A 17,036-nucleotide genomic window follows, 5' to 3' on the forward strand; every position below is an offset into this window, starting at 1 on the left:
TATAAACTGGAGCAAGTTGGCCAGGAGAGGTGGATTGCTGCTCAGGAACTAACTGGGCATTGGTCGGTGAGTGGTGAGCAACTGCATTGTGCATCACTTGTTTTGTATATTCTAATTCATTTATTATTATTATTATTATTATTATTATTATTATTTTCTTCCTTTCTGTCCTATTAAACTGTCTTTATCTCAACCCACCAGTTTTACTCTTTTTCGATTCTCTCCCCCATCCCACCGGGGCGATGGAGAAACTACCTGTAATCTTTTCTTCTCGGATGACAGAAGGCGATCCGGTGAAGGGTTTTAGTAATTGGCCTTTGACTCTCCTGCTTCCCTAGGCTGGCATTCCGGGAGCAAGAAGGATGTCGTTGAAGCCATTTACCTCTCCGTTGCCTGAAACAAGGTTTCTTCGTGCGGGCAGGCTGGTGTACAAGTTTAAAATCCGGTACGGCAACTTCAACAGGTGAGCATGTGAAAGGTGCACAGTCAGCCTGCAGTTTGATGGCTGCACGTGGCAGGGAGTTAATACGAAACCCTCGAGTCAGATCTCGGGGGCTCCTCATTTCCTGCCTTCTTTCACTGACGGTGAAAGTGGTCACTTAAAAGTTGCTACTGCACTTGCACAGGCTGAGCGTTGGCGTGAGAGAGTCCTGTGAGGTGTAGAAAATGCTCCTGCTTCAGTGCCATGGGTGGATTTTGTGCTTCAGTGGAAAAAGAGGCTGGTTTTACGGACAGGATTTTGAAATTTGGTGAGTGTTTAACTGAGGAGCTTTGTAGCGCTTTAACCCCAGCCGACAACTAAGCCCCACGCGGCCGCTCACGCACTGCCCCGCAGTGGGATGAGGGAGAGAATCGGAAGGCTAAAAGTAAGAAAATTCATGGGCTGAGATAAAGACAGTTTAATAAGTAAAGCAAAAGCCGTGCACACAAGCAAAGCAAAGTCAGGAATTTGTTGGAGATATGCGAGAAACAAAAATAAAGGATGCTACTTAGTTAACGAGGCATGACCTTGAGAAAAGAAATACGATGACACCATAAGTCAGCGGGTAAAGAAATACCAAGATAAGCACAGGGGCAACCAAAGAGCTACTTGAACTTTGAGTGAACTATCCTCATTAACGTACTAGAAAACCCACCCTTAGGTAGGGAGAGCCCCCTACCAACAGAAGCCCCTTCCTCACAGAATATGCGCAGTAAAAAAGGAGGACACTGCGACTTTAAGTGGAGATGAGACTTGCGAGAACCAATAGGAACGAGAGTAACTAAGCAAAACTGTAAAAATACTGATAACTGTTGCTCGAAATGTATAAAATGCTTTACCGCGTGTTAACCAGGTGTGCTGGCTTTGTGGAGTTACCACCTAGCACCCATCTCTGCGCAGACATGAAAAAAACAAATATCTTGACTCTGTGTGTTAATCAGCTTTTTTGCACACCAGGTGAAAGAATCGTGATTTTTGGGACAACAATTCATTCACTGCTTCCCATCGGCGGGCAGGTGTTTCGTCTCCAGGAAAGCAGGGCTCCATCACGCCTAACAGTTACTTGGGAAGACAAATGCCATAATGCCGAACATCCCCCCTTCCTTCTCCTTCCCCCAGTTTTACTGCTGAGCGTGACGTCCTATGGTCCGGAATATCCCTTGGGTCAGTTGGGGTCAGCCGTCCCAGCCCTGTCCCCTCCCAACTCCTTGTGCACCCCCAGCCTACTCGCTGGTGGGGCGGTGTGAGGAGCAGAAGAGGCCTTGACGCTGTGTGAGCACTGCTCAGCAGTAACTAAGAAGTCCCTGTGTTACCAACCCTGTTTCCAGCACAAATCCGAAACACAGCCCCATCCAAGCTACTGTGGAGAAAATTAGCTCTATCCCAGTCAAAACCAGCACAGCCATGGAGCTCTGTACTCAAAGTACGTACTTATTTCTTGGGCCGTCTGCTGTTAGCAATGTGCCTTTTGCTGGCCTTGCAATCTGGCGCTCGAGCGTGGATGTAGAAAGAGCCGTTGGAACTCTCCCTGGCTGCTGGCAGGAGATGTCTGTTGTGCTCTCGGGGCTTTTTCTCTCTCAGGGTTCCCTTTCCGCTGCCATTCCTCTTTCAAATGCGTTTGTGACAAACCTGTCCTGTTGTTTGGAAGCAACAGCGTGCCTCTCCTGCAGGCAGAGGGGCTGAGCAGGGCTTGTAGGATAAGTGCTCCTCTCAGTTTCTAGAAGGCACTGTAGTGGCAAGCCTGAGAAACGGGAGGGAAGGGAGAGGATTTGAGTCTGTGGTACTGCTGGCATGCAAGCCTTTGGGTGTGCAGGGGACAATGAACAGGAGGGTCGTGGGAGGTAACAGTTGTGCGGTAAGCCTCAAATAGGAAGTTCCAGTTAGTAGCCAGCAAAGTGACTGGAGCCCAGGGTGCTGAGTCGTCTGGTCAGATGGGGAAGATGTAAAGCAAGTAAAGAGGGTGATCTTTTAGAGGTGAAAAAAAGACTTTCCCTGAGGGTACTGCCCTGGAGGAATCTGCTTGTGTCTGCTGGTCAGACACACCGAGATGATGGGCAAGGGCTTTTGCGAGTGGGCAAAACCTTGAGCAGCTCACTCAAGGAGCTGTGGAGCTTTTAATGTGAGAGGGCACTCAGAATCCTGGAGGCTGCGGGCTATAATAAGCCCAGAAGTTTGAGCTACTCTGGCAGAAGGAGCTGGAGCTGCTCAGGTTTAAGGGTAGTGTTCCAAACCAGGTTGCTTCTAGATTGTGTCCTGCTGAAGGAGTGTTCTGTAGGGCTCAAACTTGGTCTGAAACTTTAGGAGTTGTTGCTGTCTCAGCCTCTGGTAAGTAGTTAATAATGATAGCATTCATAAGTAGTCATAAAAAAACCCCAAAGCCGTGGCTCAGCATCATCTGGCTCCCTGTGTACATCCTTCAAGGCTGTGATCGTCGTCAGACAGCAGTGCAAGGTTGATGCCCTCACAGGCTTTTGGAAAGTCTTATAGACTGTTGAGGTTAAATCTCTTTTCAGATGGTGGCAAACCTGCAGAAAGTAGGACTGAGCTCCTTTTGAGTCAGCAAGTGTCCCTGCATCAGAGAAACAGAACGGCGTTGTGCCATCCCGAAAACCCTGTTTTCATGCCGGTGAGGTTGCAGCCGGGCTAAAATGCCCTAGAGAGTGACTCAAGCATCTGCCCAGAGAGTGGTTTTATGAGTGTGAATGGATTTCCCTTTGCAGTCAGATGTGCACAGACATTGCCAGAGCCTGGGTTTACTCTGGAAGTGACTGTTGTTAGCTGCAGAAGAGTTGCAGAGAATGCGCTACGAACATGATGCCAGTTAGGCTGTCTGCAGACCTGAAGCTACGTTAAATCTCGTGCCACGCTTGTCTCCTTTTTCCTTTGTCGAAGTAGGCTGGCTCTTTGAAATTCTGTTGCGTGACTTTATTTTGGGATGAATTGAAACGCAATCGTTTCTTTAGCTTTGCTTATTAGCGTGTTGCTGGAATAGTGTCGGACCCAGGAGGATTAACCTTCCTCCTTGTTTTGTTCTCTGTGTTGATTTTGGAGAGGAAGGTGTGTGGTCTGTCGTGTGGTGTCATGTAGTGTTGAGAAGATCCTTGAAATGTTGCTGACGCAGCTCTTTCCCTCAGTGCAATCCCTTTGGAAGGCACTGCCAGTAGTGTGCGGAGGTTTCTGAACAGCCTGCAGGTGTTTGGTCTCCTGATGGGAAAGAGAGCACCGCATTTGTTTGAGTTTGGCAGTCTGTCATTGCCCCTGCATGCCTCACGGTTTGTGTGCCTTGCAACATCAGTTCTTGCAATTCATTGTTATACTTGAGGGAACAGGACACGAGACACTTGCGGCACCTTTTGTATTTCATCATAACTTCTGGAATTGGCAGCGAGCTCATCGAGTCGGTCTTCACATCAACGTGGTCAAACGTAGCAGAAGCAACTCCTTTGACAGCGAAACTCGTGAAGCTCTTCCCCATCGTGTCATGGTTGTGGTGAACAGGGGGTACTTGTTCAAAGGATCTGGATTCCCTCCCAATTCATAAGAGAGTAAAGGAGTAAGTCCTAAGTGCGTACACAGCCTTCTGCCCAAGGCAATGCTATCCGTCAGCCTGCAGATTTGGGAAGTGAAACTCCTTTTGCCCACAATAAGACGGTGACCGATCTGAGGACAGGTTCCCAAAAGAACATTGAAAGAGTTGCAAGAGCTGATCCCAGCTGATCGTAGAGCTGATTATCTTCATGTGCGTGCAGGCTTTTGCTACAGCGAGGTCTTCCTCACTGAAGGTCTCCTGAATCCCCAGGGAAAACCAGATAACAATGAAGGTTCTTCCCTTCTTTAAAGATGACTCCGTTTTTGCATCTCTACACTCCAGGCTTAGAAGAAAATAATCACCCCCGCCTCCCCAGCCCTCCCCAGCCCAACCAATGAATCCCCCGCAGTCAGAAAGCAGGTCTGACATCCTTGTCATGAGACCCTGGATGGTGCCTTGCTTTCTTCCATTCTTTCCACCCTCTTCTCCTCAACACCAGCGTCCCTTCCCGAATCGTACTTTTGTTTCCCTGCTGATTCATGAAGGCTTCGTGACCACAGCATAAGTCTTGGGCGGGTGATATCTGTCCTTCTGCTGTGGCGCGCTGTGTAATTCCTTTCCTTAGCTTGTTCCGTATCAAGCAAGGAGAGCGCCTTTCTGAAGAGGAAGGAGAGTTCTCATCTCTGATCGAGCTCTGGCTGAGGCCCCTGAATGTGGAGGATATGCGAATGGCTGCCTACCAAACCATAGACCAGAGAGAATACTTGCATGCCATTATTCCTTACACTCCGCTGCATTTACTTATTTCCAAGTGACATTGGTGTGATTTGTTTACTTTTTAATGGGTTTGGATTTTCTTTAAGACCTCCTCTCTCCCTGTGCATTTTCTTGTTGGGCGATGCCTAGCAGCAAACAACTTTTGAGCAGCTGGCTTACAAAAGATGCAGTTAATATTTGGGAACACAGTTTGATGCAGGCAGTACACAACTCCCAGCATCACAGGGCCTAGCTCCAATGCTGTGAAGGCCCATTCCTCTGCAGGTTTGCACCGTGGAGGGGATGAAGAGACACGTCCTGCCGGTTCCTTCTTTTAGTCCCTTGAGTAGAATGGCATCGCGATAGGCTGGAAGACAGAGGCGCTGGTTTGAGGGCACCTTGTCAAAAACCCAATCCTACAGGTTACTGAGGATCGACTGAAAAGATCGGATCTCTCATCCCTTGTATCCTCAGACACACAAAAGACAAGTGGGCAGAAAAGTGAAAAGAAACAGTCCTGGTGGAATAGTGGATGTTTTTTAAGAACCATAAATTATGAATTCATCTGCCTGCTGAGTGTTTTCTCTGTGCAGCGGGAGTGATGTTTTGTTGCTCTTTAAACTCTTGCAACAAATGGAGCTCCATTGCTTTTTGATTGGGGTGGGACTAACTCTCTCTGTTTGTTTCACAGCGCTCCTGATCTCGACAACACTGCAAGTGCTGCCAAGGAGTTAGAGGTAGGAGACGAAGCAGGTCCATGGGACCTTAGCTGAATGTTAGGCCGAGCAAATCTTTTGTTCGTTGTGGGACTGAGGACATTTTGTCAAACACAACGTTTCAAGTGAGGGTAACGGGGAACTTCTCTGGAGAGTACGAGGGTGAAAAAAATGACGGAAACGAGAAATGTCATCAAGAGGCAGCATTGGCGTAGACGAGCAATGCTTTTATCTGAAACATTTCCAAGAAGCTACTGACTGTTAGAACTGGACAAATGAGAACTCCTATTTGTCGAGCCAGTTGCACCCCGTTCCTTGCTGATTCCTGTTCAGCTGCATTCTGCAGTAGCGCTTTGCCGTGGTTTCGCTCTCAGCCTCAGACCTGACCCCTGCTCTTAACTTCTCAGGCTTGACTAGCTGTCAAACCCTCCTGTTCTGTCAGGAGCTGTGGCAGTACTGGTGAGCTCGCTTGACAGAGGCTAATCTAATGCTCGATTGCACATGCTTTCGTCGTAACTGGAGCTAGTGGAACCAGTGGACGTCCTTTTAATGATGCCATTACTTTGTGACCAAGGTCGGTCACAACCGATGAGTTCTGCTGTTGTCATCTTCTTCCTGAGACAGAAGAAAGCCCCTGCCATTCCCGAGGAAATGAGACAAATATAGTGCCTGCTTAAAAATGCTCCTGTTACTTAATTTTAAAAAATCTTCAGAGTACAGTAATAGCATTCTAAATGTTATTGAAGAAAATGGGCTGATTTTAACTGATACGGAAAATTATCGGTTAATTTTTTTTTTCTTCTTCTCTTTTGAAAATTTTGAAAGATGTTCCTAGAAAAAGTTTCCCGTTCATAAAGCAGGAGTTTGTTGGGGCTGAATTACAGTTCCTTTGTTCCTGAATTGGGTCAATATTCAGAAAAAGGGGAATATGTTTATTTTTGAAACAGGTCCATACCAAGTGTGCTTTGCTGGCAAAAAGGAGGCTTCTTAAATGTAAAACTTGTTAAACTTAAAAGCACACCTCCACTCTCCATCGTAATGCTTCTATGTGAATTCAAGATTAAGACATGCATTCACTTCAGTTTCTATGAGTCTGTTAGTGCAGCGCACTCTAAGGTGATGGGAGGGAGCGGGGAGAAGAAGGGGAGGAGGAAAAGCAAAATATGCAGAACCTGCTCTTCCAGGATTCATGCAAACTGTAACGTGATGTTAATTTTCTTCCCAAGCCTCGAAACTGTACTTGACAGGGGAATTGTGACTATATTGTTAATATTCTTCTTTGCTTTCTTTTTTTGGCCTCTCTAGGAAGCGATTCGAGTCATCCTTGGAAATCTTGATGATTTACATCTGTTTTCTACAGACCACTTCACTATCTTTCCGTGTATCCTTTCTTTCCTACTCGTAAAAGAAAAGATTGAGTGACTCCTATCTGTTGGGCATTGCACACCACTAGACATGAATGTCAAAGGAAGCAGATCTTTCGCTGGAGGAGGACTCCTCTGAGCTTTGCAGTTTTACATTAGCTGAAGATCCTCCGCAGTTGTTGCCTTCAGCAGAGGGCTGACGGGAAAAGTGTTTTGCAGTGTTTTGAGATGAACACCCCTGTGTTCCAAATCTGATTTAGCCAGAGAAAATGAACGTGTATATAGAAAGTCACGGGAAGCCCACCTAATGCGATTGCAAGCAAAGCTAGTGCGTTGCTTAAAAAGGTTAATAAAACGTAAAACGCTCCTTACAGGCTCAGCAACGTTGGCCCGCTAGTAGAGAAGACCCCGGTAGTTTTCTTGTAAGGTACATTAAGATTAAATATTGTAGTTGCTGTAGTGTAAAGGGTTAAAAAGAAGTTACTCTCCTGAGACTCCTGTTGAAGAGGAAAGTATGAGAAAAGTTGAATGAGAAGCTTTTTCAATCCTAAGGCGTGTCAATTTGTGAATCAGATCCGGCCCTCTGGCATCACCTCCTGTGATTCTGGGTGCCCAGGAGTAATGAACACCCAGAGTTTCCGCCTCCAAGGCATTCCCTTCCAGTCTTGGAAGACTGCATTATTGCCACGCCTCGTAATAGCAGGCAAGAACGAGGTCATCCTCTTTCTCTGTCAGAAGCTGGTACGTCTGATAGCAACTTAGTCCTGTTCCTGCCAGGAAGAGAAAGTAGCCAAGAGCATCGTCAGACAGGAAGCACCCAAACAAACGAAGCCTCGTTGTTGGTTTGCTTCACTAACGCTCAGCCAGTTTTGCCTGCGTGCTTGAGGAGTGTTTGATTCACGAACTTGTATTTCTAGACCATGGAAGTCCATCCACATGCTCAGCCAGCAGCGGGCCCTGACGAGAAGTGCAAGCTCAGAGGCCTGGCGTGATGAGTTGTCCTGCAATCTGTGTATCGGGCTCCTCGCTGTAGCGTAACTCTTAGTTAAACACCTGCTGTGGGAGTCCTTGAGGACAAACTCAAACGAGCAATTTTTCATCCCTTAAAGGAACTGATTGTGTCAGTGTTTCATCCCGGCAAATGTTGGGCTCCATCGCCAGTCCTCAGGATGTTAGTTTCTGCTAGCAAATGGACTAAAAGTATTCATTTTACCTGTTTCTTCCTGAGATCAGAGGCGTGCGCGGAGACTGCTGTCTAGCGTCATCCATTCTTGCATGCGTGAGCTCCGAGGTGTGAGAACTGCACCCGCAGGAAGGAACGTCTGTAACTATGGCAGTTGTCATGTCAATTATCTTTTTTCCTCCCATTTTGAACTGTGACGTGAATGTAATGATGCTACTCCTATGAATCCTAGTCCTTTTCAATTTACTTGTTAGTTAGGAAAGCTGATGAGGTTTTATTCATAGGGTTGGGAGAGCCTGGCATGTTGTTCCTAGCGGGAGGATGTCAGGACTGAAGCCAAATACAGTTAAGGACACACAAGGCTATTAATACAAGCGACTGATGGGAGAGGATCACCTGGATGAGTGTTTCTTGTAATGTGCTACTCGTGCTTTTTCGCAAAGTTCATACCGACAGATTGTATTTGCTCCCTTATACATATGTTCAGTGTGGTATGGCTTTTGAAGCTGTACAAGAAGACATTGTCAGGAGTCCTGCTCCTTTGAAACGTTAGTGCTATGTTCTTAAGTCTTATCACCGTTCTCAGATTTGAGTAAATGGGAGAGAGTATCGAAGATGAGATTCAAACATGGGAAGGTCCATCTTGTGCCTTATCCCTACATTTGCACTGTGTATCTAGAACTCAACTCATTTCAGCAAAACGTATCTTGTGGTAAGTCTGTATGTTATGTCTGGATAATTTCTGGAAAGATCTATGATCTACGTCTTGCTTTTCCCTTTCCCGACATTTGTTGACATTGAACTTCACACTCTTTGTTTCTGTTTTCCTAAAGAAAGAATGCATTTGTTTTTCTAAATAATGATAGTAATAATGGTAATAATGTCTTTTGTATAATTAGCAAATGTTGTCGCCTCCCTAGTGTGTCATTTTCCAGGTTTTCTGTGAATTCCCTGAACAGCCTCAGGCCCCAGCTGAGACCTCTGTGGGACTCTACATTTAACCTCCTCTGTTGGGAAAGCTGAGTGTTTATTCTTACTATTTCCTCTTCTGATTATTGGTCCCTGCAAAAAGCTCCTGGTTTGTCTTGTGACTGCTTAGTTGATAATCTGGTCTCCTTTATAAAATGGACAAGTAGTCACTTCTCAGTCTCACCCATTTGCTTGTGTGTAGCATCCCCTATCAAATATAGCATGTCTGGATGTGAAAACTTCTAAACGTGGAGAATTCACTCGCTTCCTTGTACGCCTTGCTCCAGCATTTAATTGCCCGCTGCAGACAGTTGTACGACGTTTCTATTCTAAAATTATGCACAGCATAACGTGCTGTTACTTTCCGGCACTGCTGTTTCAAGTTTCTGTTGGCAGGGATTTTTCTTCAGGAAAACATGTATGGATCCCACGCATCAGAGGTTAGCTGGCCAATATTGCGTGGAGGCTGTGCTCCAGCTGTCCTTGCATCTTCCATCGGGTGCCCAGAACACAGGGTGATGCTAACAGTTCTTCAGTTCCTTCTTCTCTTCTGAAGACTCCTTTGACCTCGTCAAGAAAAGCAATTGTCCCCATCCCATCAACATGGGGCATTCGTAGCCAGGAGTTCTCGTTCTGAAAGAGCTGTATTTGCAGTTTTTCAATTTCAGCATATCGTGTGCAAGTCCAGCATTGTTTCCAAGTAGTTCGTCTTGTTCTCAGAAAGCGAGGTGCAATGCAAAAATGTACTTTGAAGTTGGTTAAAGAAAGTCCAGTCACCAAATATTCACCAAGTTTTATAATACCTCTGTTACAGGTGAAGAAGTAAACAAGGGCAGCGATGAGCTTGTAAGTTGTGCGTGTGTTTTTGGTTTGTGTTTTGGTGTTTTTTTAAAGTTACATTCCAAATTGCCTGGAGGAGCAGAATATCTATATAGGCAATGCTAGAGTTCTCTTCTTTCTGGGTGTCACTCCGGCAACGTGAGGTGGCACTGAATTCTCACCTAGAGCCGTCCCAGTTGAGAGAAATCGTCCTGTCAGTTCCATCGGCCTTTGAATGAAGTCCTGCCTCAGGACCCGAGAGCCCTGCTGGCTTCAGTTAAATGCGTTCTCTCCAAGTCTGAGCTGAGCTGTCCAATGGTTTCTTCCCTGTGAGAGTCTGTACGAGGTCAATATTGCTGAATAATTAAGTGGTTTCCTAGGTACCGTATATGTCATAAACAACAAAGTTAAGCTGCTTTGGGAAGCTTTTGTTTAATGAGAGCTCAGGGTAGGTTTGTTTTCAATACGAGTAAGTGTCTGAAGATGGAGTGAATTAGTGAAGATGTCCCGTCCAAATTCCCCCAAAGCATTTTTTCTCTCTCTGCTAGCATGACATTCCTGCTAATTACATTCCTAGGCCCTCCTCTGCAGATGGAGCAAATAGGATGTCGGGAAAGCAGTATTTCTTGTTCAAAACTGTTGAGCATAATTCTCTGGATGGCCTCTCAGTGCTTATCTTCAGTTTGAATAAGGCAACTAATCTTTTATTCCTGAATCATTTTTGGGGTCTTGTTGTATGAACATGAACAATTTTGCGAAATACGGATGTATATTAGCTCTGACTGTTGTTCTAAACTAGAAAAGTCAAAATCAAATTTTATCAGTACCAAGTTTGCAATGTTTTTGAAGGTCAAGAGAAGAAAGGAAGTGTCAGAAAGTCCTGCAGTGGAAGGAAGGGTGAAGAGGAGAAGAGTGGAAGTCGGAGCAGAGACCTCATGCCCACAGTCGGGTATGGACAGGTCAGTTGAGTACAAAATAGTCTTCCAGGGCACATCTCGATATTTTTCATGTCTCTTGCACCTTCCTCGTATTTCATTCCTATGTAATCCTTTGCCCCATTTGTCGTCTTCCTTCTCTTCCATAGGTGACAGGATCTAAGCAGCATTGCCCATGTTTGGAGAAAAGTTGTCCTACGCTTTCAGGTTCCCATGCCGTTAACTAGAGGTCTTCCTGTTTAACTCCTTTGTGTTAACATTATCTGTAGAATCACAGCGGGATGAGAACTCAGCAACAAGACAGAGCAGTGCACTGGCTTGCACACCTGAGCCAGGGATGACAAGGGAAGAACTGGGACCAGTTTTCTGGCTGCATCCCAGCCTGTTCCTCTGAGTTGGCTGATGAATGCTGCCTCTCAGCTTGAGGCTGAGCTCTGTATCTGTGGATTTCAGAGAGTTGTTGAGGCTGAGCTCTGTATCTGTGGATTTCACAGAATCAGTGAGGTTTTCGGGACCTGTGATATCATCGAGTCCAACCCCTCCTGCTCAAGCAGGGTCACCCAGAGCAGGTTGCCCGGGACGCGTCCCCTCCGGTTCTGAGTGGACTCCCAAGGGTGGAGACGCCACAGCTTCTGTGGGCAACCGTTTGCAGGGCTTGACCAGAGTTGCAGTCAAAAAGTTTTTTCTTGTGTTCAGATTGAATTGCACGTTCTGCAGTTTGTGCCCTTTGCCTCTTGTCCTGCCAGCAGGCGCTGCTGAGGAGAGCCCGGCTCCCTCTTCTTCATTCCCTCCCATCAGGTGTACATCGATAAGATCCCCCCTGAGCCTTCTCCAGGCTGAACAGTCCCAGCTCTCCCAGCCTCTCTGCACCTGAAACGTGCTCCAGTCCCTTCATCATCTTTGTGGCCCTTTGCTGGGCTCACGCCAGTGAGTCCCAGTCTCGTCCCGGGGAGCCCAGTCTGGACAGAGCACACAGACTGGCCTCAGCAGCCCTGAGCAGAGGGGAAGGATCATCTCCCTCGAGGTGCTGGCAAAACTCTTCCTAATTTAGCTCAGGATGTTGTTGGCCGCCTTCAGCACGAGGGTGCAATGCTGGCTCATGGTGGCTAGCTTCCAGCTTAGTTCTTGATTACCTTTCAGAGGCCGGCCCATTATGAGTTGTAGTCTAGCAGGCTTCTTTATTTCATGGAGTGTAGCTTTTAAAAAAAGAAAATTTGTGTCTGTACTTAATATTCACAACTATGTGGCAGAGTCCCAGATCCAGCATGATCGGAAGTGTTTATGCTCACCTTTCCCCTTCCATGGCCATGTACAGACCTTGTTGCCTTCTGTTCTACCAATTCTCAAATGTATTTCATGCAGAGATGATAATGGGAGAAGCCTGAAGCCAGTTTGTTTCCCGCTCATACAAACGTAGTCCTTTCATTGCCTTTCCCCCGCTTTCTCAGTTTCTAGTCACAATAAAACTGCAGGGAACGAGGGAAGAATGAGACCAGGATCCAGAATGCTTTCTGACTCTTTTAGCCAAGACGGGAGTTGTAGATTCATCAAATACAAGGCCAGACAGGGCTATTTCATGATCCAGCCTGGCAGTTCTCTCTTAGTCCTGTGTCTTGCCCCAGAAGTTACGCTATTCCAGAAAAGATTAAAACAGTTAATCATTGTAAAGTGTATTCTTGGTTGCAAAATTAAATTGGTGAGGCATCAGCTTCAAGCCTTCTGTCATTTTGTTCCGATTACTCTGTTAGACTGAAGAGCTCATTCAGCGTGAGCATTCCCCCTCCCCGGGAAGGAGTTTGCCTACTGTAATCCGACCACCTCTTGATCTTTTCTTCTTTTTGGACGAGCTCTTTTGCTCCTAAGTCCTCACGGGGGATTTGGATTTGGGTTTTCTTGGGTGCTATTGAGTGTTGAGCTACCAGAATCTCCAGGTGTCCCTCCCCAGTGACACTGATCAGCTCAGAGAGCACTATGCTGTGTGTGAAGCCAGGATTGTTTTTCCCCACGTGCACCACTTTGTACCTCTCTGTACAGAGTTTCCTCTGCCATTTGATTGCTCCATGACCGAGTCTTGTAAGATCTTTCTGTGGTTCCTTGCTGCCTGCCCTTCTCTTTGTGTCAGTAACTGTGTAGGGTTTGCAGGCTTTCTCAGCTCGCTGCTCACCCCCCTTTCCATGTCACGTAACACTGTTTTTAACTACTTGTTGGTTTTCTTAGAAAAGCAGAAAGCCTAATACTGAAATGAGTGCATATTTTCATTTTTTAAGTGAGACTTTGAGACAGGAGTACAAATATAGATTAAGGGTATCTGTCTTGTTGGCTAGAGGTACTAAAGTCCTGATTTCTAAAGAAATAGTTGGCGTAGCCATTTACAAGATTGCTTCCTTTTTGTGACTTTTTGTAAACTGAGTTCTTACCTATTTGACTTCTTTTCAGAACTGGAGCCGAGTGCGTTCACCATAGGAGTAAAGCAAAGCCTGGATTTGAAACGGTAAGCTACAGAATATTCAGAAGGAGACAACAGCATCTGTTTAGTCCTGGATTCTTAAAGTGGCAAGCATCAAAATGCTTCCAGGTAATGTTTTTTTTCCCTTTTCACCTGCATCACCTGCATCGAGACGTTTGATTCCTGCTCATCAAACTTAGCCAAGGGATGAGTTTGACCGGGAGAGGACACAAGCTTTTCTGACTGTCAAGCTATGCACTCTAGGGGTGAGCTTAGCCTCTCAGAGCTGAACCTGAAGGATGCCCTGCCTTGTCTTCAAGGCTCCAGTCCTCTTTTACCTCAGATGCCCTTTCTAAACGACTTCAGGCTAGAAATTAGCACAGCAAAGAGATATTAGCACAGCAAAATTAATTAACTATAGGAGTGGTTGCCCAGGGCATGTGCTGGATTTTCCAGTGCTAACTGATAAGAAGGTGCATCTTAAGTGGAAGGCAGGAGGCAGGGGCAGGAATAGCTGGATCAAGTGCAGTGGCATCTGTCATGCAAGAAGCCAGAGGAGGTGATCACAGTGATCCTTCTTGACCTTAAAAGTCTGCTTAAAAGTCACTGCTCTTTCTGTGCTGTTGTACTGGAGAGGCTGGAACTCCATTGTGAACTCGAGTCGAAGGGACTGTGACCTGTGGATGAGTCCACGCGGGAGCAGGACACCTCAAAGTGTGTGGCCATGGATAAGCCCACAACAGAGCAGGTACACCTCTGGAGGGACTGCAGCCATGGGTAAGGCCATGTTGGAGCAGGTTTACTTCTGAAGGGACTGTGGCCATGGATTAAGCCCACGACAGAGCAGGTACACCCATGAAGGGACTGTGGCTGTGGGTAAGGCCATGCTGGAACAGGTGCACCTCAAAGCACCTGTGGCTGTGGATAAGTCTATGCTGCAGCAGGTATACCCCTGAAGAGACTGTGGCTCATCAATAAGGCTCCACTTGGAGCAGGTACAACCCTAAGGGACTGCGGTCTGTGGATAAGTCCAAGCCGGAGCAGGGGCAAGGGGGGGATGTTTGGAGTGATGGCATTTGTCTTCCCAAGTAACCGTTACGTGTGATGGAGCCCTGCTTTCCTTGAGATGGCTGAACACCTGCCTGCCGATGGGAAGCGGTCAATGAATTCCTTCTTTTGCTTTGCTTGTGTGCATGGCTTTTGCTTTACTTATTAAACTGTCTTTATCTCAACCCACGAGTTTTCTCACTTTTACTCTTCTGATTCTCTCCCCCATCCCACTGGAGGGGAGTGAGTGAGCGGCTGCATGGTGCTTAGTTGCCGGCTGGGGTTAAACCATGACAGTCCTTTTTGGTGCCCAATGTGGGGCTGTGTTTCCACCCCTGGGGCAGTTGATTCCAGGTGTACTGGATGCCCCTCCAAGTGAAAGCAAACTCTGGCTGGCACTCTGCTGCCAAAGGGATTCAGAAAAATGCAGTAGCAATATCAATTGTGGCATACCACTTGGCTGCCTTTGACTCCAATTCATATTGGAGTTCTAGCATGTCTGGCACGGCAGCACTCAGCGGCAGCGTGAGTTTCCCAGTTAGGCTTATTTCAGCCTCCAATACAGTTGGCTTCACTAGTGGCTTCTCTTTTCATAAGGAAAGGACAAAAGAGGAATTATAGCTCAGGACAGGTGCCTTTTTGTTTTTGTGAGGGCAATACCCGGGGGACTGTAGGGGAAGAGGGAATGAGGGCTGAATGCTGGCATGGAACTTGAGTCATGTGTTGACCCAGCAACATGTAATTTCACGTGATGGAAGGTGCTGGAGTAACCAGGAGGTAGGGCAGGCTGAGCAACCTTCCTGCTCCTTCTCTGAGCTCTGAAATCCACAGCAGAGCTTTTTAGCTGAAGGGAGGTCCCCAGGAGATGGTGCACACGTGTGCGTCTCTCTGTACACCCACATGGCTCTGGGGAGTGCACCTGAAAGCCCGTACTCTGGTTAGAGAGGAAAAATTGCTCTTTTAAAGCTCCAGTGTCACTGCTCCTCCAAATGTGCAAGTTTTCTGCCTTCCTGTGCCCTTCTCCCCCTCCTTTCCCAAAAGCCCTCCCACCTTACGTCCAGCATCTCCATGGAAGACACACTGCCTCCCTTTGGAACAAAAGTAGATCTTGGATAGCAAGAGTCCCGCTTGTGCTCTTTGATGGCTGTAAAGAGGACAGAGTCCACAACAGGAGATTTTATTTCCTGCATCCTTTCCTAGCTGTGCCAGCAGATAGATGTATGAGCAGTTCTGACTGAGTTTCACTGCATGTGTGAAATGTTCGCTTTTCCTAAGTGAATTGCCCCTTTCCTTTAGACACATAAACACATTTAACAATGAGGAGCATTCGAACATGCTCCAGGCTGGAATACCTATAGATGCCATACCATGATTGGACAGGTTAAATATGAATCTACAATTCAGATCTCTTTAAACACTGGCCTCCAAATGAACTACCGAGTCCAAAACCCCCAGACCTTGGAGCACACTCATGTGAGCAAGTAGTGCAGGTGGGATCCAGGTCCAGATGTTGCAACTCGGTCCCATCTCAGCCCTGTAGCTTTAGGGAGCTGTTGTGGTTTAGGCCCAGCCAGCCACAAAGCACCACGCAGCTGGTTGCTCACTCCTCCCCCCCGGTTGGATGAGGAGGAGAAAATACAACAAAAACCTCGTGGGTTGAGACAAGGACAGGGAGGGATCACTCACCAATTATGGTCACAGGCAAAACAGACTCGATTTTGGGGAAAAATAAACCAATTTAATTTGTTAACAACCAAATCAGAGTAGGATGATGAGAAATAGAACCATATCTTAAAAACACACCTTCCCCCCACCTCTGCCTTCTTCCCAGGCTCAGCTTTGCTCCTGATTCCTCTACCTCCTCCCCCCGCAGCGGCGCAGGGGGACGGGAACGGGGGTTGCGGTCAGTTCATCACACGTTGTTTCTGTCGCTCCTTCCTCCTCGGGAGGAGGACTCCTCAAACTCTTCTCCTGCTCCAGCTTTGGGGACCCTCCCACGGCAGACAGTCCTCCACAAGCTTCTGCAACGCGAGTGCTTTCCACGGGCTGCAGTCCTCCATGAACTGCTCCAGCATGGGCTTTCCCACGGAGTCACGGCCTTCTCCGGGCCCAGCCACCTGCTCCGGCTTGGGGTCCTCCACAGGCTGCAGGGGAATCCCTGCTCCACCGTTAACCTCCATGGACAGCCTGCCCTCTCACCACGGGCTGCAGGGGAATCTCTGCTCTGGCGCACCTCCTCCCTCTCCTTCTTCACTGACCTCGGTGTCTACATGGCTGTTTCTCTCACATCCCACTCCTCTCCTCACTGTAGCTCATCTTCTTCTTCCATCTTCTTCTTACTCTCCTTCTCTTTTTACTGTAGCTCTTCTTCTTCTTCCTCCTCCATCTTCCTCCACCTTCTTTTACTCCCTCCACTCTTTTTCCCCTTCTTAAATACGCTATCACAGAGGCACTGCCACTGTTGCTGATGGGCTCGGCCTTGTCCAGAGGTGGGTCCAAGTTGGAGCCAGGGAAGCTTCTAGTAGCTTCTTCCCATTGCTGATGGGCTCAGCCTTGGCCAGAGGCGGATCTGAGTTTGGAGCCGGGGAAGCTTCTAGCAGCTTCTGACAGGAGCCACCCCTGTAGGCCCCCCCCGCTACACAAACCCAACACAGGAGCCTGCTGGAGCGTCTGTGGAAGCTGGTAGGAAGGCGGCCACTAATCTGTCGGGGGTCTTTGGAGCAGATCGCAAGGAAAGGCAAGGCTCTGCCTTCTTTAGGTCTCCCTGGGAGTGACCATCAAGCGCTGTTGC

At 47.3% G+C, this 17,036-nt stretch overlaps 1 protein-coding gene across 1 annotated transcript; it reads left to right on the top strand.

The window, feature by feature from the left end:
• The first annotated feature begins 348 nt into the window (after positions 1-348).
• On the top strand, positions 349-13,535 carry LOC127028527 (membrane-anchored junction protein-like). Its single transcript, XM_050914292.1, has 7 exons — positions 349-463; positions 5,458-5,503; positions 6,788-6,863; positions 8,616-8,741; positions 9,813-9,844; positions 10,667-10,776; positions 13,189-13,535. Exons 1-7 carry the CDS (start codon positions 363-365, stop codon positions 13,376-13,378), a joined length of 681 nt encoding a protein of 226 aa, XP_050770249.1. The 5' UTR covers positions 349-362; the 3' UTR covers positions 13,379-13,535.
• Positions 13,536-17,036: the final 3,501 nt, after the last annotated feature.

Source organism: Gymnogyps californianus, unplaced genomic scaffold, assembly GCF_018139145.2.
Source record: "Gymnogyps californianus isolate 813 unplaced genomic scaffold, ASM1813914v2 HiC_scaffold_34, whole genome shotgun sequence".
NCBI lineage: Eukaryota > Metazoa > Chordata > Aves > Accipitriformes > Cathartidae > Gymnogyps > Gymnogyps californianus.